Source organism: Aythya marila (assembly GCF_965140915.1).
Source record: "Aythya marila genome assembly, chromosome: 11".
Taxonomy (NCBI): Eukaryota; Metazoa; Chordata; class Aves; order Anseriformes; family Anatidae; genus Aythya; species Aythya marila.
The window spans coordinates 16,076,510-16,100,881 of record NC_139052.1 but is presented as its reverse complement, the minus strand read 5'-3'; the positions used below and the strand labels follow the sequence as shown (position 1 = coordinate 16,100,881).

General features: G+C 38.7%; 1 protein-coding gene across 4 annotated transcripts in view; it reads right to left on the bottom strand.

Annotated features, from left to right (window-relative positions):
* MCTP2 (multiple C2 and transmembrane domain containing 2) overlaps positions 1-24,372 on the bottom strand; it is a 125,507-nt gene that overhangs the window by 44,335 nt on the left and 56,800 nt on the right. For all 4 annotated transcript variants that reach the window (XM_082768987.1, XM_082768989.1, XM_082768988.1 and 1 more), the window contains 7 exons: positions 21,797-21,983; positions 20,938-21,031; positions 16,683-16,785; positions 14,228-14,330; positions 4,926-5,027; positions 3,824-3,898; positions 2,914-3,033 (listed from right to left, as the gene is read on the bottom strand). In XM_082768987.1, coding sequence (XP_082625113.1) covers positions 2,914-3,033; positions 3,824-3,898; positions 4,926-5,027; positions 14,228-14,330; positions 16,683-16,785; positions 20,938-21,031; positions 21,797-21,983 — 784 coding nt within the window. The remainder of the gene's footprint in view (positions 1-2,913; positions 3,034-3,823; positions 3,899-4,925; positions 5,028-14,227; positions 14,331-16,682; positions 16,786-20,937; positions 21,032-21,796; positions 21,984-24,372) is intronic.

Below are 24,372 nucleotides of genomic sequence, written 5' to 3'. Positions count from 1 at the left end.
ACTTGTGTAACACAACTCACACTAATCCCTTTGTGCACAGGGCAAGCCTCACTGAAAGTGAATTTTAGCTTTTCTCCTCACATCACTCAACCCTATTTCCAACACCTAAAACCTCTAAACCTGAAAATGCCAATGAAAAGTATGATTTCATTTCTATACCAGAGCAAAAAAACAACACATACTCAAGCTCTTTGACTGCCTGCTCTCACAAACTAAAAAAAGCTTGGGATGATGCATCTTGTAAGAAAAACATGGTGACAGCATTTTTCTCATTCACTTGTGTCCTGCCTGCACTGTCCTGTTTCCTCTGTCCTTTTTCTCTTGTGCACCCAGAAGTAGCAGCAAATGTCCTTGTCACACTTGCAAGCTGTCAGCATTAATGGGGAGGGAGGTACACTGTAATAAAGACTAAAACAGGAAGGTGTAAGAGTCTGCGTCCTTGCCTATTGCAATGCTCTGATGATCTCTTAAAAATATTTTCTTCCATCTGGTGGTGTTTTTAGTTTGATAGCTTAAGAAAATAAGGTTCACATGCGTGAGGAGCTTTGTGCATTTTCCCTGCCTCTAGTTTTGAATGTCAGATACAAGTGGGATGTTAGCAAGGACAAATATCAGACAGGTTAAGCTTTTTCAAAGCCAGGTACTGAAGGCATATAGATGTTATTTTCTGGGGAAAGATGATTTTAAAACAATACTATTTTAATACACCTTTTATTTAAACTGTTAAGAGTGGAGTACAAGTGCAGGGCAGGGCAGTACAGATGCTGCACCTATCACGCTGTGTACATATTTTCACAATTATGAACACACATACTGGAAATAGTGAGAGATAGAGAATTAGCACTTCATTATAAATGCCTGAGTGGAATTATTTCCATGTGGAAAAAATCAAATACACTTCACTTTTGGTTCGTAGAAGAAATCTGCTCTTACTATTCTTAGTCATGTATTTTTATTCCTGTCCCACTACTGACTTTCTGTAGCAAACCGGGAGCATTATGTTACCCAGTAAAAATGTTAACATCTGTAATTTGTAACCTTCCGTTTTTTTGTTCATCTTAGTTTTCACCTGGAAACAATTCCTTTTTCTAGGGACTCACTTGCCCACCTTTTCTTTTTTTTTATGCCTCTCTACCACTTACAAACTTTTCCCAAGTTTAGAAAACTGAACTTCAGAGCTATAACTTCACAAGTATTTTGTTTCCTAATTGAGCAAATCTCTTAAGCACGTGCTTAGATTCCTGCTTAATGGTGATGGCAGGATGTTGGCGCTGGGATTTTACTTCCCTGCCTCTTTCCAGCACAGTGTGCACAACCATACAATTCCCTTGTGCACAACCATACAGCTCCCTTGAACAGCCCCATACCTGCTTTAGTGATGTACCAGGGACTCCACTCTCCTACATGCCATACAAAGAGGATTTGAGAGCTGCCAATATTGCAAACAAATATGCATGCATAGCAACTCCATCTGTTTCAAGAAAAACACCATCTTAAAGGCCTAAAGGGCAAGGTGAAGTTGATTTAGGTTTTTTTCCTCTTAGCACTTTCAGTATGCATCCTACAGTGTATCAGTTAGCATCTTTAGCGTGCATCCTACAGCATATCAGTTAGCATCTCTGTTCTTCAGTAGAGAAAACACTTCAAGGTACTAGTCAGCAGCTCTTGAACCATTAATGCTAGATATGATCTAAATAAGCTTTGAACAAAAGCAGGAAAAAAAATACACAGAAAAGACGCTCTCATCCTACCTACTCTTACGTGCACATCATCCCTCTAATCTGCAGGGTGAAAGACAGCTTCTCCATCTTTGCTCTGATTTTCTTTCAATCACTTTACTTATCTGTAGCAAATACACTGTGAAGTGTTTTCCTCAAAAGAGCCTTTAAGTGACTTATAATTCACAGACAGTAAAAGGAGGAGAAATCTTGAAGATGTGGCTGCTATTTTGCTTAATCAACACTAAAAAACAAAACAAAACAAACAAACCAAAAAACACCTTTCTTTTTGCATGCTGGACCACCACAAAATGATTTTGCAACCTTTAATGGCATGCCAAACATTTCAAGCATGAAGAAAATGTCACACTGCGGAATAAAAACCAGGCAAAACCTTTTTGTGCTTGAGTGGATTATGAGAAAACTGCAAATGGGGTATTTACTATCAAGAGGAAAAAGGAGAAGACTGAAAAGTGGGACAGACAGGTGAAGAACTTGGGTTTTTGTTTGCAGAGGGGAGATCACGCTGACCAGGCTTTCCTTTTTTTTTTTTTTCTTTCTTTTTTTTTTTTTTTCTCTTTAAAAGCAATGTATTGTGATGGTCAGGGGAATAAATTTGTAACTGGTGACGTCAGGAGTGCTTCTTCTGTGCCACAAGGACATGTAGCGTACTCTGGGGTGGCAGCATGCAAAGCAGACACTGATAACCTGTAGCTAAATACCTCCCCATTGCAAGGGAAGATGGATGGGAAAGCAACCATCAGCTCGGTGCATCATGCAAATCAAAGATATCTCCCTGCAGTTGGTATCCACCCTCTTTGCTACAACCTCCCTCCTTTCCTAACATCCAATTTCCAAGCTCTAAAAAGGTCCAGAATAGTCACATGGTCAAACCTTCACAGGGTGGTGTCACCAAGCACACTGACTCAGGTGTCCTGAGCACAGGTCAGCAAAAGCCTCTGAACCAAGCCAAAAAAAAAAAAAAAGACCATTTCTGAAGGTCTAATTTCCATGTCCAGCAGGCCAAACACTGGCCTGGCTGCCGTTGAAATCTGTACACCCTGCAGCAGTGTAGCTACAAAATACCAATAACAGTAAACGATAAATGGCTTTACGCTGGTGGAAAGGAAGGCACGGTAACACTCGATATCTTATATCACTTAGCCTCATGCAATAAAAGAAGAAATCCACTTACCACAAATGCTATCATGCTCTTTACTGTGGACTCCCAGAGAAAGCAGCTCTGAAGGAATTGTATTGTATTCCATATTGCCATAGTGATTTTTTTCACACGATCAACATTTCTTGATAAGATCTGATAAATATTGAGTGGGAGGAGGGGAGGAGAAGAGGTGTTTAATCAAACACTCTAATATCCTACAATTGCTTCAGAAACAGGGATAATTTAAGCTACAAATGCATGCCAGGGCACATATTACAAATAAAGCTTCTATTTCAGAGACACTCTCCAGCTCCTGTCTGCTTTCTGATTACACCCATACCTTCCAGATTTTCCTTATCCCTCAGGAAAAAAAAAAAAAAAAAAACACTCTTGATGCCAAAACTAAATAGAACAGTAACAGAAACCTATCTTTGCTCCCTTTCAATTTTCATAGTATAACAGTGTCTGAGGAGAAGGGCTCAAAATAATTTAATCCAAACACAGAACCTCTTCGCTATGTGTTTTGGATTAGTCCATAGAAATAAATGAGAATTTTAGCCTTATTATCGATCACCTTTATTTTAAAAAGGATAATAGCTATCATTCTAGAATCCTATGGATATTTTAACTAGCTAATTTAGACCTAAATTCTCGTTCCCAAAGAAAGGAATACAGCTTATGTTTTACTTTAGGTGCTGTGAACTGTGCAACATCTACAACAATCATTTTCCCTATTCTGAAGCACAAAGCAAAACTACTGATGCAAACTAGATCAGAAAGCAATTCTGCGTTAACACAAACAAGCCTTTAAACATACGCAGAAATACACAGAATTTACATGTGTTGTGTTTTATGCTTAAATAGGTTTTGTTCTTGCAACCATACTACAGCAACTCAAAACTTTCCAAAACAAACAAGAGCTTAGCCCAGAGACAATCTTTACCTTCTTAGAAAATTTGCAGTTCTCTTCAGTGAAACGCTTTTCTCGGGGCTTGAATGTTCTAATACTTGCTTTTACCTTAAAAAAAAAATAAAAAATAAAATAAAATAAAATAAATCATGCTTTTTAATTCATTATTTCAGGATCTTTCTCTTTTCATCCCGTGCATGATTTATGAGGAGCTGCCAGGTATACACAGTGATACCCTCTGCAACTCTGGCACATATCTGTTGACCTGAAGAGCAGTGACAACACAAACAGTACCCCCAAACCTGTGATTCCGCTTGATCCAGGGGCCTACTCCATCATGCACATGCAATCCTTAACCCACGGGAGTCTGCAAGAGTTAAACTGGGCAAGGCTGAACTCACTTAAGGGACATTCAGAAGCGCAGTGAAAGAAACCAAGGGGACATCTTACAGAAGAATTGAAATATTGAAATATTTTAAATCCTACACATTCACTGTAGGTGTAAGAACCTTGAACTTCTTCTGTTCTTGAACTTGGCAGCAGCCCTGCTCCCCAGATTTTGGTTGACCAACCTCACCGCACCACAGGGCCAGCAAAAGCAGAGCTGCAGTACAGCCCACAATGGCCTTAATAAATAGGATTCTATTCAGTAAAGGCTGGAGGGCAAAAGCAATTGAGACTGACTCAGCCACCTAAAAAACTAAGTGCAGCATGTATATGCCTCATTAATTTTCCTGTCAACACCCTGGGAAGAGAACATTGTGGGTCAGCTTTTTGGGGAGGAAGTAGGTGTTAAAAGTAACGTATAATAATCTAAACATTAAGCCCTTTTTTGGCTGCTGCAAATGAAGCCCTGGTGCACAGTAATTGACACCTCCTTCCTAAGACGCCTGTGGTCACTCTAAGTCCTAACATGCCTCTGAATTGTCCCATCCACCTAGATGGGCTGTCACAGTATGATGTGCCAATACCTCCTCACCCATGGTATGAAACAGGCCTCCGTGACCCCAATGCAGTTAGGACGGAAATTTTCTTGCTTGGCTACTGGTTTTAAAGGATCAATTACCCCCCTCCCATACATTTCCCCCCCATTCCTTACACAAATGATAAGCAAAGAGAAAATATTTTAACTTACAGGATTAAATAGGACATCCAGCTCCAAGTAAATTACTCCTTTTGAAGCACGTTCCAAGTCTTTATTCTTCAGCGTGTAACAACTTTGTTTACCGTTTCTGATCTATAGTTTGGGGGGAGAAAAAGCATCAATATTTTCCCAGCTGTAATTCACAATTTTAAAAGACACTACTAAAAAAAAAAAAAAAAAGAAAAACACTCAGGCGCAAAAATCCTCCCCAAACCCTGATAATATACTCAGAGTCTGAAATACAAAATGACCATTGGATTAGAGACCTATAAAATTGCAGATTAAATCTCTTATGGTCCAACTTTAATTTACAGACCTTATACTTTATAGTAGAGCAGTGCACGCAATAACCAGTTTGAAAATTCTGCCCTGGAAGCCAGTGAGTTGATGGGAAGTAATCAGCCTCCGTTATTACAGGTTGAAAATGGAATTTTTCTTCCAAAGTTCAGAAAGAGACACAACAACTTGCCTACCTACTGCACGCTCCAGTACATGAACCCACTTCTTAATGCTTAGTTTATTGCAAGGTTGTCAAATGATTACCCAGGAAACGAATATAATCCAAAGAAATTAATCAGCTTAAGTGGAGTGAATGTTTATGTAACAAATGTTCAAAATTAACAAATTCATGTAAAAGACTTCTCCCCCCACCCCACTCCTGAATTTCAATACAATTTCTATGCTCTAATCTGCCGGTTGGCCCTATCACATTAAATGTCTATAAAAACAACACCACCACCAAAAAAACTCCCTAACCATTTTGTAAACTATTTGGCTCAAATCAAAAGCATTCTCTCTTCAAAAAGTGATGGCAGAAATGTATTTATTATACACAGTAGGATATGTATTGATTAAACATTTGGCTTTTTAGGAAGCAGACCAGTTAATTCTAAACAGCAGTAACATAAAAAACTGCAGCTTACCAAAAAGCTACATTCAGGGACTGTAATGATCAAAGATTAAAGATAACGGAGGAAATTTGGGGGCATGAAATTGCAACCATATTTAAAACGGCTATTGCTGCTCTGGCATTTAGAAGAGGTACTCATATAAACCATGGCAGAAATGAGTAAGGGGAAAAAAAAAAAAAAAGCTATAATGGGAACCAAGTGATTTCACATGACAAGGGAAAGGTCACTTTCCTTCCCTATGTTGCTCCACCCTTTCTGTACCAATTAGCTAGTCAAAGCATAGATGGCTTTCCTGGCTAACAGTTGAAAGGGAAGAGGGCTCTCATAAAGACCAAGTTTGCATCCTCAGAGGTGTCCAAACAGGAACTCCAGCTTTTACTGTGTTCTCATCCAAATCTTTGCTTAACTGGATGCTGGGAGTTACCCAGCCATTTGCGAGGTCTATTTAATAATAACAATAATAACAGGTATTGTATTAAACTGATCGTGAATCTCCTCTGCTTTCACTGCAAGAGAACACAAAGGGTTGGAGGCAAAGGATGCTGCCAAGAAAGTAGCAGGCAAAAAATTATTCAGATGACCTGCAGTCTCAAAGCAGAAAATCTGCTGAAGTGCCTAGCCCCATTTTTAGGATAGACTGACATCAGAAGGTTCTCGGACTACCACATAAAATAGTCCGCCTGCCAGAAAGGATTCTAGTTTTCTACTTCTTCAACAATTCCCCCTACCATCCATCATCCATCCCCCTACCAAATCCATCCCTACCCCAAGCAAGTGCAAAAATAGTTTTAAAAGAAAAAAAAAAATTGTTTCTAAATTGAAGACTTCATTTAATTTTCCAAACTGAAAATTGCTGTGAGTTGTACCCAGCCGTGTTTCTGCAGAGATGCAAGAGTCCAGGCACATATCATAACATCATAATTCTGGATTCTCCACACTTACAAATTTGGTGACTGAATTTCTGTGTCTTTTGGTTACAAACATTTCTCACAAGCTTTCATCCTTTTGATGAACTCCTTTCATACTTTGGTGGTAAGAACATGTTTTAATTTGAATATATTTTTTACCTACATCTTTCAAGAGCACAGCCAACCAGGAAAGACATCTCAGAAATGCTGTCACTACTGAGAAGGTCTAACAACACGGCATTCGGCATTCAAAAAAAATGTTTCTCAATTTGGATATTTTTAATTTGCCCAACTGGACCTGAATCAAACATTTTGGGCGTGTCTATAGATGTGTACATACAGTAACTTTCAAATCAGCAACAAAATTTCCATTTCCAAATTTCCATTTGAAAATAGACGTTTGCTTGGATTTTTTTTTTTTAAATGGTGTCGTTATTGTTGCTGCTATTTTTAAATTGGACAGGGCAGAAAATATAGCAGTGCAGATCCACTTTTGCAGTCAGCTCCATTTGGCATCCTTATTTCAAAATGTTTGACTTGTCTAGTAAAAGATGTGCAATTATAACTCAGTCTGAGACTAAACATTCATACAGATCTAGCTTTTGACCTTCAGGATTAAAAAAAAAAAAAAAAAAAAAAAAAAAGGCACGAGAAAACATTTCTTTGTTTCTTTCTCATGGCATTTCTCCACTGCATTTTCATTTGGACAAAAAGAAAAGACCTTGAAAAAATGAAACAAAAGTCTCTCTCAGAGTTTTGGCAACATGCTAAACCAGTGTGGTTCAGCAAGGTGTAGGGCAATACTAACATCCACGACTGCATGGAAATTAGATCGGTGGCATGTCTCAACTGTGCCCAGAAGAAAATATCCAAAATAGCTTTTCATATACTACATTTTCATTGTATTCTGTTCTTAGTCCAGAGTTCAGATTCTGTTCAACATTTTCCTCTATCTCAAAAGAGAGACAGTCATACTGATTTCATTTTGGATCCATTTCTTTCTCCTCTCTGGGTACTTTTCCCCTGTCTCTGCTATTTGCAAAGACTGCTTAAATGTTCTCTCCAACTGTAGAAAAGGTGAGCAAATGTTGCAGCTTGGGCTAGGGTCCTAGAACGAACCTAAATTCAGAAAGATCAAGTTTCTTCTATCACCCAAACATCTTTCACTATGTAACTGATCTCACTCAAACTTCACCCAACGAATAGTCCTGATAGTTGTGTCTAAAATAAGTTACCTTTTTACTGTTAATATTTACCTATACTTATCTAAAAAGATAAACTATGGAATGCAAGAGAATATTAAAAGTGAAAATACCTACAGTTTAGATCCTTGAAGAAACATTATCAATATAATTCCTTTATTAATGATTATATATACAAATTCAAGGAATACTGATGACTGCATTCTATGAAAGCTTATTAATAGCACACAACATACAGGGACTCAATCAACAACCAAGACTGTCCATAACCACTTGACTAACATGAGGACACCAGCACCCACCCCACATGCTTCATTGTGCAAGGTTGCTATCAGAAAAAGTCACAATTTTTATCGCATGGGAATTTTTGATGTTTGGGGCATTTTCATATTAAGAAGCAACTCAGAAAGACAAAATATCAATCTTTTAACAAAGCAATTCACACTTCCTTCGGTACCACAGTCTATACAGGACCATGTGAAGGAAATCATCAGCTGGAAGCTAAATTCTTTGTGCACTTCAGACGGAGGCAACCTCTGGCAGTGCTTCAACTTGTCTTGCCTTCCTTCCAGCTGGAAGGAAATGTTCAGGTGCATGGGACTGCAGCACAGTCAAGGCCCAAAGTGCACCGGGTTCCTTTCAAGTGAATGAATATATTTGCTAAACTCTTCCCACAGATGTCTCCAGTAAAACAAATGTGACTAAACACAGTATTGATGTAGCCAGCCAATGCTAAATCTATTAAGCAACAACCTTCTGACCGCTTGGGAATTTTAATGAAATAGCGAAAGCTGAGATTGATATGACACAAAACACTGAGAAGACAGGACCCTTACGCAGCAAAGGGTGTTTTTTCATTGCTCTTGTCTCAAAGAAATATGGTTTAGTGGCTTTTTTTTTTCACATTGATTTTAAGAAAACTTCACTCTGTATCCAGCTTTGATGCAGATTCAGTGTCATATATTGATGACCTGACAGAACAATGCTGGGTTAAACCTCTGTACATCAACACCCGTGACGTGCGGAAAGGGTAATGGCTACTCTCCAAGGGTAATTCATCTGAAGCATTTGGGACCCCTGATATTCCTGCTTGAGCTCATTGCTGATGCACAATGTCATACCATTCACCCTGAATAACATAAAGCTGTCTTGTAATAGACACACACCTACTCTTATCAAAGGACATATTTCCCCAAGAAAAGATGAAAGCAAAGCACATATTTGATCCACCTGGACAAGAAGAAAGAGTTTTTTGTTTCTCTTCAGGCTTGTAATGTATGTTGATTAGATTTTTATATGAAAAATCTATTCATTCATCCCAAACTCTTTGCCCTAAACACTTCACTTTTAATAACCTTCTGTAGGATCCAAAGTAAAATGGAAATGTGGAATCTTGGCATAGGGTTGATGTCCAAAGACTAAATGTGTACAGAGCTGATTATTTGAAAGCAGACAGTCACGGGCTTTCAGGCAGCGTGAAGAGATGTTGAAAGCCCCAGGAGCACAAGCCACTGAGGCCAGGATCTCAAGTGGTACTCAAAAAAAGACATTCCCCTGTCAATACAATTTTCAATGAGAAGTGCATGGTCAAAGCAGAATATTTCATTCCAGAAACATGGTGTCCTTTTCTCTGGAAGAGGTGTTTTTTTTGTTGTTTGTTTGTTTGTTTGTTTACCAGCATTCTAAAATTTCTGGTTCATGAGAGGGGTAAAAATCAGAACAGACAACCCCCTCCATAACTACCTGTGTGATAGAAGTGCAGCATTTTCACTGTTCTCTCAAACTCTAAAGCTTTCTCCTGCAAAAGGCTGTACACTTATGGTCAAGTGCTAAGTAATCACAACTGGCAGGTGCCTGTTCTCTGAGTCCAGGCCATGTTTTAGATAATTTAGCTTGCAAAAGTCATGCTAGTTGTTTTCACTGTATCATTGGTTGCCAACCTTGCTTGGCACTTGAAAACATTTCAGAGACCTCTTCCTGTTTGCTGAAAAAAAGGGTTATGGCTGAAGTCTAATCTGAGCTGATAATTCAGCAGATAAAAACATTCCAGTCTGCAATACAACTCTTCACTCAAAGGTCTACATAAAGATATTTGATACACCCTGCTTTCAAAATTATTGAAGCACATAAGCTTCCATGCCTCCACTAACTTGCAGCCTTCTAGGAGATAGGTGTCTCCTGAAGTAAAACAAAAAAGATGGAGCCTTAAAAAGGGAAAACATGGTTGCTTTCAATAAAATCTAGAGCACAAATGAACACAGAGATGGAAAGGACTTATTTGATAATTAGTTCAAGTCCCCTAAAACCTACAAGATCTCTAAACCTACCAAACCCCTTTCCTGAAGCAATGAAGTTTTTGCCTTTCTTCCCCATTTCCCAGTATCATCCTCAGTTTCTAACACAGAGGGCTGATCAGTTCAGTGGTGTATGTAGTCTTCCCTCTCGTCACCCATTTTCTGAGAAAGCAACCTCTCTTGCCCAAAACTTAGGCAAGCCTGACTCTACAGGTGTCCTTTGGCAAGACAGTGCTGCACTTTGTTGAAATGAGGTCTCTTATACATGCTTTAGAGGAGTATAGTAGTTTGACAAAGAAAGGCAGAAGAAAAAAATGCAACAGGTTGATTAACATGGAAAAGTAAGATGCAGTCCCTGGATTTGTAATTCATCTTCCTGAAATAGCAAAAGGCAAATCACTACTTCACTCTCTCTGTCCCCCACCTACCTGCAAATAGAGAAAATTCCAAATTCTGGGTAATGCTATCAAAATCAATGTGTCTGCAGCATATATTAATAGAGCTGTATGAGAAGCAAAGCAAATCATGCAGTCATCCAATATTGTTTCATCATGCCAGTTAAAAGAATATTAAGTTTTATTCATCACCTGACACTTTAAAGTTTTTCTTGTGTTGCCTAGTCTTTTTACATTTATTACTTGTTGCATGCCATAAACCTAGATCACAGTCAAGGGTGAATAGAAAGATGAACCTAATGTCACCATCCAAGATTTTTTGTGCATTAATATTATCTATGTCTTAATGTTAATGTAATGATGAAGGTGTGTGCATGTTTGCAAAATGCCAGTGCAAGACTTCTGGACACATTTAAAGCAAAGTTCTCCATCAAATTAAACTCTTCATATCCCTTCAACATATAATCTACTCGAGGCTATTTTTTATTAAGAAAATGTAGTCATCCATGAACAATTCCTGAAGTAAACTTGCTTCATGTGCCGACAGCTTACAACTCAAACTGATGCATTTTTTAGCTATATCAGGAGGGTGGGGGAAAATGAACTTCTATTTTCAAAAGAGAATTTAGCCAAATATTTCACCTGACTACCAAAGAGGAATTAAACCAGTATGATTTGTGAGGCTTCTTTGAGTCTTTAACTATTGTTCTCTTTCAGTATATTTATCTAAATGGTTCAAAAGGATACATTCAAATTTATAGTGAAAATCACAACATACATTGAAATACCCATTTCAAGAAAAAGAGCTGAGAAAATTGCAATTCTCTGTTTGAGCAGAGTAAGTTAATAGGTGCAAAATGTTTTTAATCAGAAGCAGAGATATTTACACTAGATTTGACTGAAATAGAAGGCAGAGAAGTTTGGATGGGAAGGAAGAAAATCAGTTGGCAAGGGAAAGCATAAACAATTTTTTTTTTTTTTTTTTGTCTCAAACTTTGGACAAAAAACCTATGCTGAATAGAGTTTGGACGTTACCACACACATGCACTCCCCTCCTCTGCCTTGTTACATGCTTCCTAAGGGATACTTGACAAATGCCTATAAAATCAACAGAAAATCCAAATCTAACATCTTCTCACTGTGAGCCCACACAGCCTGCTGCCGATCATGCAGACCATTTGGCAAGCACTGGATCTGCAGGAGAGCAGCTGCTCCAGCCACTCTCTTCCAGTAACATCAGAGATATGAGGACTTTGGGAAAAATTAACAAAGTGATCAAAAATGGAATAAAAGATGTTAAGAGTTTTCCTCCCTGTAAACATCAAATCATCCTTCATGCCAAACTGACTTTAATATTGTTCTAAAACTGGAGATATTGACAACTGAAGCCACTAAAATAGATAAACAGTCTAAAATATCCCCAGCCTCAAAAAAAAAAAAAAAAAAAAAAAAAAAAAACTTGCAGTACAAGGCACGGAGAGGAGTACTGCAGAGCACATGGCAGCTTAAACGCAGGTATGTTCATATCAAATGCACACGTGTACCACACTGAACTGCCTTCTCCCCCATTGGAGACTCAGGCTGTTTTATAAAGTCCTAAAACAGAGGTTTTATTTTATTTTTAATTATTATTATTATTATATTTAAATTTACAGTGACTCCAGTCAGGCCACCATGCAGGTGTACTGGTGGGGTTAGAAGCTCTGCCTGGGACTGCTTTTCAAGTGTGGCACTGAGGCAACAAAATCTCAGTATTTATCCCACAGCCTCTCCTGCAGTTTACACATATCTTATCCCCAAATCCCAGGGTGCCCACATTCTGGACTCCAGAATTGCTCGGAAAGAGCACATGGTGGATGAAAATAAACACACTTTCCTGAGGAGACTCAGAAGCCACACTGCTTTTAACTTGCATGCACAAGATATATACATATTTAAACAAAATAATAACAAAACTGGAGCACATTACCTTATTTCTTTACCACTATAAAGCATTCTTTAATGTGGTATCATATTCTCTAAAACAGTTTAAGAGCTTTCTGGGCAGTTCATTATTTGTTTGGAAACATCAAATATTTGTAGTTCAACTTCCCCTCTCTGATCTTGATTGGCCTTACCTAAGCTGTGCCCATTTATTTCTCAGCTGACCCTGAGGGGCTTATATGGTCCACTTTGATTTAATGGGACTTTGCTTTCTCTCTAGCAATCTCCCATTTCTCCAGACACTGCAAGGATGGACCCCCACTAACCTGTTACCACAATACAGCCTTTGCTGCAGCCGCCCACCTTTAAGACTCAAAAACTCTTGTCTTAAATATGAGATGTATACCAGCCTTTCTGCAGAGGTGAATATGCTTTCACAGGGATGCTTCTAAACAATACTGCAATTTTGTGCTCTATAATTTCAATCAGGATTCACCGGCAGCCTATTCAAGAGAGCTATTACCCACAGCATCACACTGTGCATTACCAAAAGGTTCACACTACTACATGCATCACTCACATCATGTTATACATTGCAAGCGTGAATGTTCGTACAGGGCTCGACACAGTACTCGCTGCATAAATACCTGTCACACCGTCTCCTCCCCATTGCGAACCGTCTACAAAACGCTGATTCCTCAAAACTCAAGGGAAACCCCATGCTTGAAGTTAAACATGTGCTTACACAACAACTGGAATGATATGAACACAAGGGTCCCGTGAGGCCTTTCACCCCACCTAATTGATTTAACAAAAGCCAGAGTCTAGAAAGTTATTCCCAAACTTTACTGCAAAATTTACCAGAATCTTCTGTGATACTGCAAATACACACACAGACTTGTTTACATCCTCTTGATCTGGTTTACTTACTCTATTATTACCAGCCTTGTTCCAAATTAAATCAGTCTTACCGAACACAAAGCTGCTTTTCCCCATTTTTCTATTAATGTCTTTTAATGACCCTTTCATGTTCCCTTCTCTTTAGCTTGGCCTTTTTTGGCCATTTCTGAAAAAGCTTTAACTCTCCTTAATCTCCAGAGCAACCACTTTCCCCTGAGCTTGCTTTGTTTCCAGTTTTGATTTTATACTCCCATGGTAGCGTTCACTCTTCACATATTTGTTTACAGAACAAAAGCCACCAGTCTTTAAAAGCACTGTGGAGTAGAAAACACCCCTTTTAGGTAATTTTATTCAGCTGTGCCAATAACAACAGCTATCTCTAGTCAATCCTACTGTGATGTGCAATTACTTTCTTGGAGCAAAAAGAAGCAAGACAGAACAAAGGCATGCATAAAACGTTACCTTCGGAAGATGATGTGGAAACATACAGAACAACTCAATTATGTTTTCAGACCTATACAGCATATAGCACTGATGAAGTACAGACACTTCAGCAATTTTCTTTCCAATCAACCGAATTTCTACTAAAATGGGTTGGCAATGATTGTTACGTTAGGAAGGACTATAAACACTGCCAACTAAGGCACATATAGATCACAAAACCTGTTTATCCCCAAATCTGTGTTGCTTTGTACAGAGGGGAAAAGAAATGCAAGTTGCTCCCAACATTTGAGAGATATACATGGCAAAAGTAACTTACAGACAGCAAAGGGATGGCAACTTTTCCAAGAAAATCAGGGGGTTTATCTCCATCTTCATCAAATACTGTCACTTCCAGAACATCATGAATATCTTTAATAGGGCTGTAATGAAAAGCACAGATGAAAAATGATATTCGATATACATGCACAGTCTTCCCCACAAAGATCTGAGAACACTGTTTTACTAATTAAGTTTGTATTACCTTGGAGTATAAAACTAGCATTTAATTAAATTCCAAAAAATTGAATCAAATGATGGGTATTCCCCAAGCTTTCCCCTTGTGTTGTAGTCACATAACTAGGTGAAGAAAATAACAACTACCAGTGACATTTTCTGTGCACTGATGTAGATTTTAAGAGTGTAGAACTCCACTCTCAAACAGAAAAAACTGGTCACAAAGATATTCAGGGCTGAATTCAAAACTAGGCTTCAGGACAGTAAGTATACAAGAAAAATAATTCATGAAACAAACCTTATATAATTTCATTTGACTTGGGCTATTATTTTCCTCTTAACATACTAGCAAAACCAATTACTTTAAAAAAAAAAAATCTAACAACCCTAATTAAAGGCCAAACGTACAATATTTGTGTTCCATTCAGTGCAAACGCTTGACCAATGTGGCGGCAGGCACTCAATCCTGACCATTTATCAGATTGTTAATAAATCAGAGCCTCATTTGAGAAAAGTTATATGCATGTCTGAAAAATCCTGGGTAACCAGAGATGACTTATGAGATGCATTCATTATCTCTTTTCCTTTTCCCATGTGCTAGAATTAAAGAAAAAGGCACTTGGTATATAGTGCGTCTGTTATTTAACGGAGTGCAACCACTCTATCCAGAAGGCTATTTCAGAGCAGTTTTGCTCCTGGGCCCTCCGCTTGTGACACCATGTTGTGGGTTATCGTGAAGCACAGTTAGGACCTAAAAGCCACCTGGTTGTCCCTCTGGCTAGCAGCCACAGCATGGTCTTCAATGTGACCCGCTGGTGGCAGCCAAACTACCATGATATGTGCTATTTATGAGACACTGTCATTAAATTACATCAAAAACCCCTTGCTTCAGCAACTGTCCATATTCTTCTACAAGCCATTACAATTTTCCACACAATATAGCTACCAGTGATATAAAATATTTCTTAAGATGTGCCATACAGGTAAGTGTGTTGCAGAAAATCTGAATACAGTGGGAAGGGCTCTCTGGTAGTACTGAATGCTCAAGCTGAAATGGATTCAGAACAATCCACTCTGCTCCAAAAGAAATCTAGATCATCAACAGCTTTTAAGGTGTTTGATCTCAATTAAAGAAAAGCCAAAAATCTGAAGAGAGTTCTGAGCGCCTGACTGGCTCTGTGGATTTAGTGCTTAGAGTAGCTGTGCAACAGCAGTAAGAAAGTTAGTGAAAGTCCACAGCTGACATTTCTGGGACCCTCAGGAAATACAGAAACAAATTGTTTCTTAAAAAAATTATTTTGGATTCTTAATAGGTTTATTTTGTTGGCTGAACATCCAAAAAGACTCATCTGTTGGCACAACCTCAGAATAAACAATGATGAGTGGAAGCTTCTTGAGAACAGACAGAGAAAGAAAAGGACTCCAAGAGACATGCATTCAGCTGCATGCATGAATTAAACAGAAATCCAGCAAAGTACTTCTATCAAAGGGATCAGATATTTTTTATTGCGTTCACATTCAGCTAAGTGTTTTGGAATGTTGTTTTTGCAAGAAGTCTGTGATTCTCAAACTGTTCTTCCAACAGACAGGTGTAAATGTCATAAATGCTCAACTGCTAGCCCTCACATTTGCCTTCTTTTCCACAGACTACTATAATCTTGGAGACATTTATCCCACTCAGTTATTCACAAAAATCTTTGTCAGCATAAGAGAAGACAAATTTCACTGCCAATAACTGTCACTTTTTGTTACTAATGAAGTCACCCTAAAAATGCACCCTTTAATTATCTTTAAAATCTAAGCTTCTTATTTGGGTTAAGCAATCTTTGACTAGTTTAAATTCATAAGATATAACAGGAACAACGTGAGCTCTAATTTTCTGCTTGCTTACAAATTAAATGAGGTATTTTACCATGGTTCAATGAAACATTTTATTTTAAATTATGGAAAATGTAGGCGTGAGTATCTGGTCTCCACTTTCTGTTATATTATCTCTTAGATCCAGATATGACTCCATTATGTCTAGTCATGATTCTTCCTATAAATATCACAGTAATTCTTCTTTTAATGACTTCTATTAATAAACTCCATGCAAGAACTAGTAAAAGGCAAATGCTTTAATTGAGTTATATTTGATATTTCTCCAACATCCTCTTCTGACTATGAAAAAATGACATATCTTAAACTTGACCTTTGTATTTTTCCAAAGTCAATAGCTTTTGTAGATAAACTGCTAACTGTTTGGCATTTCAGCATGTTTTCAAAAGCAATCTACTTACAATGTGAAAACTTTGTTCCACTCTGGGTTGAGGTTCTTGTAAACAGTGTGCGTTTGAAGACTGTCATTTCCCAGCTCCAATACGCAGAAAGGATCACTTTTACCTAAGGAAAGATCACAGTGAAATTAATAAATAAATAAATAAATAAATAAAAAGTGGACCAGTTACTATAGTTAGCATGCATACTCTTTCTTTGCAGTACAGCTGTGGAAGTGACTGACCAAATACGAGTAAGACCCATTACTACAATTGGAAACTGTCTCCCACTGTTGGAATGACTTGCTAAACAATATCACCAATGCATCTTCAGTCCTGGAAACAGTAACATTTACCTTATAATTCATTCAGGTAACTTCACTCGAATACTTGAAATATGAAGCTTACAGTGAATAATCTCTAAATCTTTATAGCAAGAAAAATCTGCTCTAGTTGACAACTACTCAGACAACATTATGAAAGCAGCACTGTCATCCTCACCCAGGTAAGTGCCAGGGCTTCAGTTACAGTTGTTTAATCCTCTGCTTAGAGTTTGCGGCCTTCTCCCATTGAACAGAGGATTAAGTACCCACACCATGAAAAAAGAAGCACAGCATTGTGTCTGTATCAGCAGCATTTCTCAAATCAGTTCAACATGAGCAAATTCTTGAAGCTATGCATACCCTACACAGCATCACAGCTTAAATAAAACCCATCTACTGAAGAACCAACTGGAGAATTCAGGTGTGAACCAGGTAAAGAACTTAAAAAAAATAAAATAAAATAAAATAAAATAAAATAAAAACAAACTAGTTCTCAAAAGGAGAATGCTAGCGTGGATGGAACCTGTTGTGATGAAGACATGTTTGCTAATGTGTTTTTTTTTTTTTTTTTTTTTTGATAACTCGTTACATGAATTTGTAGCTTTCACAACTTAACACAGCTCAGTAGTTTCCAGCATGAACAGAGTTCCTTTTATCAGTGTGTCTGGCTCAATATCTGACTTAATCTCAACTTCAGTGTTCATGCATAACTCAGACACAGACACTCCAGCCTAACTTTCATGTGTGCAACTAAGTATGTCAGCAATGCAGGGATTTCGACAGCAGACAAAAAACAATATTTAAGCAAAAGCTTTCGTTTTCTTCATCTTTACTTTTGGTATTATTAATGCAGACATTTTAAGGTTCTTACAATAATAAGAAGTTTATAGAATAAAATGGAATCTTTTCAGTATGTAAACAGTGGATATTAACTAGTCAATATTGGTAAACTTTAAAAACCATGTATATTAGTAGAATCTATTTGTCTTCTCCCTTTCAGCTTACGTGCCCATTCCCCAATAAGCAGCCCTTCAGAGAAACTGCTTGAAATGCAAACTGGTATATGCCAAAAACAATCCCACTGTATAATTTGGTATTCTGAATGCTATTTTTTGGTCAGTGAGCAAATGCAGTGTTTGAGAAGAACTCTCATGCGTACACAGCAAACATCCAACAAAGCAGAAAAAGTCATTTTCATGTCAACAAAACTATTATCTAGGAATATAAAAGTATGGAAGGCTCAGCCTGGGCTAGCTGTTGCTGAAGAGCTTCTACATATCTGCTATATCTCTGCATGGAATATCACCTAAAATTTACATCAAATGTTAAAGTATGGATTTTCAGAATCACTGTTCAGAATCAAAGCAGAAACTATGATTTTTTTCTGATAACTATTATAACAGTAGGATAAGAACTTGCAATTAAAATCTGTAGTGCCAATATGTATTAACTGACAACAGAAACCCTAATCGCACCAAAGTCTGATATTTATTATGGGAGTAAATAACAAGCTATAAGGTGGAATAGCACTTCTCGTGAGATGACTGGTCTGCAGTTTACGTACCCTAGACCTGTGACCACTGTGGGACAGGACAAGGAGGGAACTCCACCTGCTCAAATGGCTCCCGTATTAACCCTTGGAAATCTTCACACCCCTTGTCATCTCCACAATTATTCCTTTATCAGATTTTTAGCTGGACTTTGAATTTACTTTTATCAATAACAATAAATCTGAGCAGTCTCCCTGGCAATGCAGGAAATATGGCACTGCTCTAGGAGGGCTCTATTATGGAAACCCATAATTGCTGCACTAATCATTTATGAATGGCTCAGAACAGATAATTAATCTTTATGTCTCTCATTTCACGATCAGAAATTATGCTATTTTTACCTAAAATGGCTGCATCCTTTTGCAATTTGGTGGGTCTATTACAGCATAATACTAGGATATTTTCAGCACTGCCATTGAAAAACAATTTGTCATTTGCTTCATGAATCAGGCTCAAAGCCTGGGTTATTTTGAATATAATGACAGACTGAGTAACCTTTTACTTAAGCAGAATTTCATTCTCTGCTATGCACAAGGAATGTATGTCACATACTCCATATGAAAAGTCTTCAAATTGCAGAATCAGGAACCTGTGTATGTCTTCCAATGTTCATTATCCACCCACATGCTCCTGTTGAAGTACTGAGGGAAAGGGGGCCAAATCCATCAACTGCATTGACTGCAACTGCATTAGCATCAGTCAAGTTTTCCAAACTCCCAGGCTCTGTTCTTTCCCTCAACGCTGTCTGGATTGAAAATGCACCTACTTCTAGATGTCCCTAGCCTTGTCATTTGACAAAAGTTCTGCTTTGCTGTGATACAACATCTGCACAAGCCACCTTTACTTATTGGCAGGATTTTTTTTGTTTTCAAATCAAGTTCTTCAGTTTTTAAAAATACTAGTATCTGCAGTAGCCTTTTCTTCATATACAGGGCTAAGCAGTGAATTGAAACTGAAATAGTATCATGGTTAATAGTATCTTTGCTCCTTATTCTAGGAGCAATGCTCTCCTATGTTACACGGTCTGCATGAATACCAGAGCATTTTCTCTCTAGCATCTTCCCTGCCTTTTTCAACAAGTTATCTTAAAAAAATAAATAAATAAATAAATAAATAAAATAAAATAAAATAAAAAAGACTATGTCAGCAAATACACAACACACAATGTTGTGTCTGTGAATTATACGCTGCTGCAAAATACAGAGGGGAATTAAAAGGTCTCCAGAATCCTGGAGAAGATGATAAAAATAATAATATCAGGCAGTTACTGCAGAGAAATAACAATTCTCTATCTCTTCCCCAGAGAAACAATATAAAATTGTATTTTTAAATGGTGTTAGTGTCCATTGCTGTCAGAACTAGACACAATGTGAGGTAAAGCACAGTGGAAGTTCTACCGTTTTCACGGAGTAAAAGCTGTGAAGATCATTCCAAACTGAAGCTTCAAACAAGCTCTAGGAGAAACCATCACGCTCTTCCCCATTAATAGGGATCTCTCTCTATTCCCCCCAGCCCCCCAGGTGACAGCCTGCAGTGCTACCCAAACCCACACAGTCAGCATTGCGTCAGATGCCCCCAAAATCCTTCCTCTTATTCACAAACTCACAAGACACCCAACAAAACGTAAGGATGGTCCCGTGCAGGCATCATCACTTTACATAGTCACTTAGTTTACATATTGTCATTTGAAAATACAGAAGTGACCAATGCAACATTGGCATTTCCCATAGCACAGTTATCACGGATAAAACCACAGAAAAGTTCATGCTCACGCAAGCACTTTTTCTAGAGCTGGACTTGACAACCTGTATCAAGCTTTCCTTTTCCTGCTGCAAAGACTAAATGTGTTTTTGTTTCATTTGACACCATATTATTCCTACTGCAGCATACACAAGCTGGTGACATGCTGTGCCCACCAGCCACCGAGTCTCCTTGAACAAACAGTAGAAAACAGATGGCAGTATTCGATATACACCTCCTTAGGTGTAAATACAGGCAGCCTGAAACTTGCTGAGCTTCTGCAATGAGGCTTATAGGAAGTAAATCAAACCTCACAGCATCTACAGAGGAACATTTACTTCTGTTCCAACTATCTCATTTTGTATTTCAGAAAGTAGGCACACAGATGAGCCACTGTGTAATACAAATTTGATCAAGACATCCTAAGTTACTGGCCATGTCAATCAGATCCAAAGGGGAACCAGAATGCCAACCAGTGGACATTTCCCACATATTTGGGGAGTTAAAGTCAAAACCACTTGGTATCCCAGTTTTTTGGGGTTTCACACTGCAGAGAAGTGATCAGAAAATTTACTTTTCTACATTCAACTTACAGTACTGCACGAAGTGTAAATAACACTTAGGACACATTATTGCATCATATGCTGAAAAACAGAAATGGAATACCTGCAAAATCTGCTGCCAACAGGTCAACTGCCTTTAACACTTTAACTTGTAAGAAGCCAACGTCCTTTATGTCCCGAAAGGAGTTCTTTATACACTGTTAAGAGGAAAGAATTTAGTTTAGGATGTGTATTTTTAACTCAGTAAGAAACAAATTGAAGAACTACTGAGAAACTTATATTTTTGTATTTATTGATATTTCTACATCATTTCTCACTGCAGAGCAACCATGTGTATCATGACAACCTAAGATAGCATCTCCTAAGGATATTCATAGTTCACTTAAATTACACATTAATTTTATAATGGAGATGGGAATGAGCCCTGCTTATTTATGGAAGTTTTATGGAATTGGATTTGATGATCCTTATGGGTCCCTTCTAACTCAGGAAATTCTATGATTACATGATTCTATTATCTGTCCATTAAAAAAAAAAAATAGACATAGATCTGAAGAACTAGTAGAGGTTGAGAAGGTAGCACGCTCAATCAGGAGTTCTCAAAAGTATTATCAACTTGTTTAAATTCATCATGCTCTTCTCTCTTCATGATATTCAGTCTCTCATTCCCCATGATAATCTCTTAATACAATTAAAGTTTTTACAATTCAAGTTTTCAAAGGAAAGCTTTAGTTTAAAACTCAACAAATACAAGCAGCCAAATTGCTCGTCTATCTGCCCTGCCAATCTCCTTGTCATTCTAAACATAACTACTCCATGTAACAGTTTTCTCTGGTAGGAGACATTATTATGACTGGACAATTTTTTCCCCCCTCTCTTTTTTTGGCTGCAGTTTTAACTACTTTCAAGTATAAAGGGAAAAAAAAAAAAAAAAAAAAAAAGACAAAAAAATGGAAACTCACGTAACGCTGTGAAATCTGTTTTCTTTCACTGGGGTCTTCCAAAGGGCAGACACAGAGATCAGAGATGGACACTCCCGTGCATGGGGCAACAGCAATCAGCATTAGCAGGGACCCCGGATGTTTTTCCAGAGGCAGCTCTAAGCAATTGGTCTGCTTTATTGGCAGGGCAGTAATATCAACTTTGCACCTAGAACAACATTCCCAAAGGTTAATGAGTAAGAAAAGATAGGAAAAAATAAATTTAAATTAAAGATATAAAAAACATTTGATATTGATTTCAGTAGCAAGCAGGCATTAAAATCTTTGTGGTGCTAAGCAGCATTTTAAATATTGATGTGTGTATATAAAATTTGAATTGCTTGTTCAAGATCAAGAGAACGCAAGAAAAATAAAACTCAAAATTAGACATGGGAAACAAATCAGCCAGTTTTCATTGCATTTACTGTCAGTTGTGCTTTCTGGTTCATCTGGTGGTAAACCTGAGGTAAAAGGTTTGGGCTGCAAGCTGTACAGTAGGAAAACTTAACTCTGGCCTGCCTCACTTCCCCTCTAAAATACCCTAGTGCTTTGTGATGAATTCAAAATGCAATTTTATTTCACCTGGGGGAAAAGAAAAGGGGCAAACACAAAATTTAAAACATTAGCCTAAAATAGATTAGTTTCTTTAAAGTCACATACTCCATTTTATGCTACATTATACTGTATGCCCCAATCTCTTTTACAAGCCTTACTAGAGCTACGTATTCAGTGTACTGTTATATTTCCCAAAGGGAAGGATGGTCTTAAAAGTCTTCCCCCACCCCTAGCACACAGCATGCATCATTAGCCTGATACTAAAAACAAACAAAAAAACATTTATGAAGAGACAATAATAAAAGATAAGGATGGGCTAAAGATGGGCTAAAGGAGACATCAGCAGACAACCAGTTATACGTGAAGAGAGCAGTTAAATGCCACAAAGTCTAATCACTTTGCTCGGCTAAATGCCTTCTATTTAGAAGTCCAGTAAATGGAGTGGAACTTTTTTGAACCTCTGTGGGGCTTGGCTTTTAAGAACGAGCTGAACAAAAGTTACAGATGAAAAGAAAAAAAAAAAGAAGGAAGGAGAAGCTTTGTTGCCACAGTGCAAACGGAGTCACATTTCTCAAAGGGACAGCAAGCAGATGATGGAGAGAGAGAGTTTTCGCTCCGCTTAATGCCTGCCGACAAGTTTTTATTTAAACTAAACTTGTTAAGGTGTTGTCTTAATAGGCTAAAATTCCACAGGGTTCCCCCAGGTGGGTTTCTTCTGGGTAAATGGTGCATGTAGTGTTCCTGATTGATCCCATTCCAGTAGTAGAGCTGGAGCAGTTTATACCCATCTGCTATAAATTGCATGCTTTCCGCTTCTTAACAGCCTATTTTCTGTGAATGCTAAGGGGGGTGAAAAAAAAAAAAAATCCCCAAACATTTCAGCCTTAAAACCCAACAAGCTATGTTATGAAGCAAAAGTCATTGCTCTGATGAGTTTGTAAGTCATCCAGGAGCTCTGTGTATTAAAACCCAGTTCTTTGTGTAAGACACACAGACACAGACACAGACACAGACACAGACACAGAATTTCTAGGTTGGAAGAGACCTCAAGGTCATCGAGTCCAACCTTCAACCTAACGCTAACAGCCCTCCACTAAACCATATCCCTAAGCTCTACATCTAAACGTCTTTTGAAGACTTCCAGGGATGGTGACTCCACCACTTCCCTGGGCAGCCTGTTCCAGTGCCTCACAACCCTTTCAGTGAAGAAGTTCTTCCTAACATCTAGCCTAAAACTCCCCTGGCTCAACTTAAACCCATTCCCCCTCGTCCTGTCACCAGGCACGTGGGAGAACAGGCCAACCCCCACCTCGCTACAGCCTCCCTTGAGGTACCTAAAAAGAGCGATAAGGTCGCCCCTGAGCCTCCTCTTCTCCAGGCTGAACAAGCCCAGCTCCCTCAGCCGCTCCTCGTAGGACTTGTTCTCCAGGCCCCTCACCAGCTTCGTCGCCCTTCTCTGGACCCGCTCAAGCACCTCCATGTCCTTCTTGTAGCGAGGGGCCCAAAACTGAACACAGTACTCGAGGTGCGGCCTCACCAGAGCTGAGTACAGGGGGACGATCACCTCCCTAGCCCTGCTGGTCACGCTGTTCCTGATACAAGCCAGGATGCCGTTGGCCTTCTTGGCCACCTGAGCACACTGCTGGCTCATATTCAGCCGACTGTCCACCATCACTCCCAGGTCCTTCTCTGCCTGGCAGCTTTCCAACCATTCCTCTCCCAGCCTGTAGCTCTGCTTGGGGTTATTGCGCCCCAGGTGCAGGACCCGGCACTTGGCCTTGTTGAACTTCATGCAGTTGACCTCAGCCCATCGGTGCAGCCTATCCAGATCCTCCTGCAGAGCTTTCCTACCCTCAAGCAGATCGACACACGCACCTAACTTGGTGTCATCTGCAAACTTACTGAGGGTGCACTCGATGCCCTCGTCCAGATCATCGATGAAGATATTAAAGAGGACCGGCCCCAGCACCGAGCCCTGGGGGACGCCACTAGTGACTGGCCTC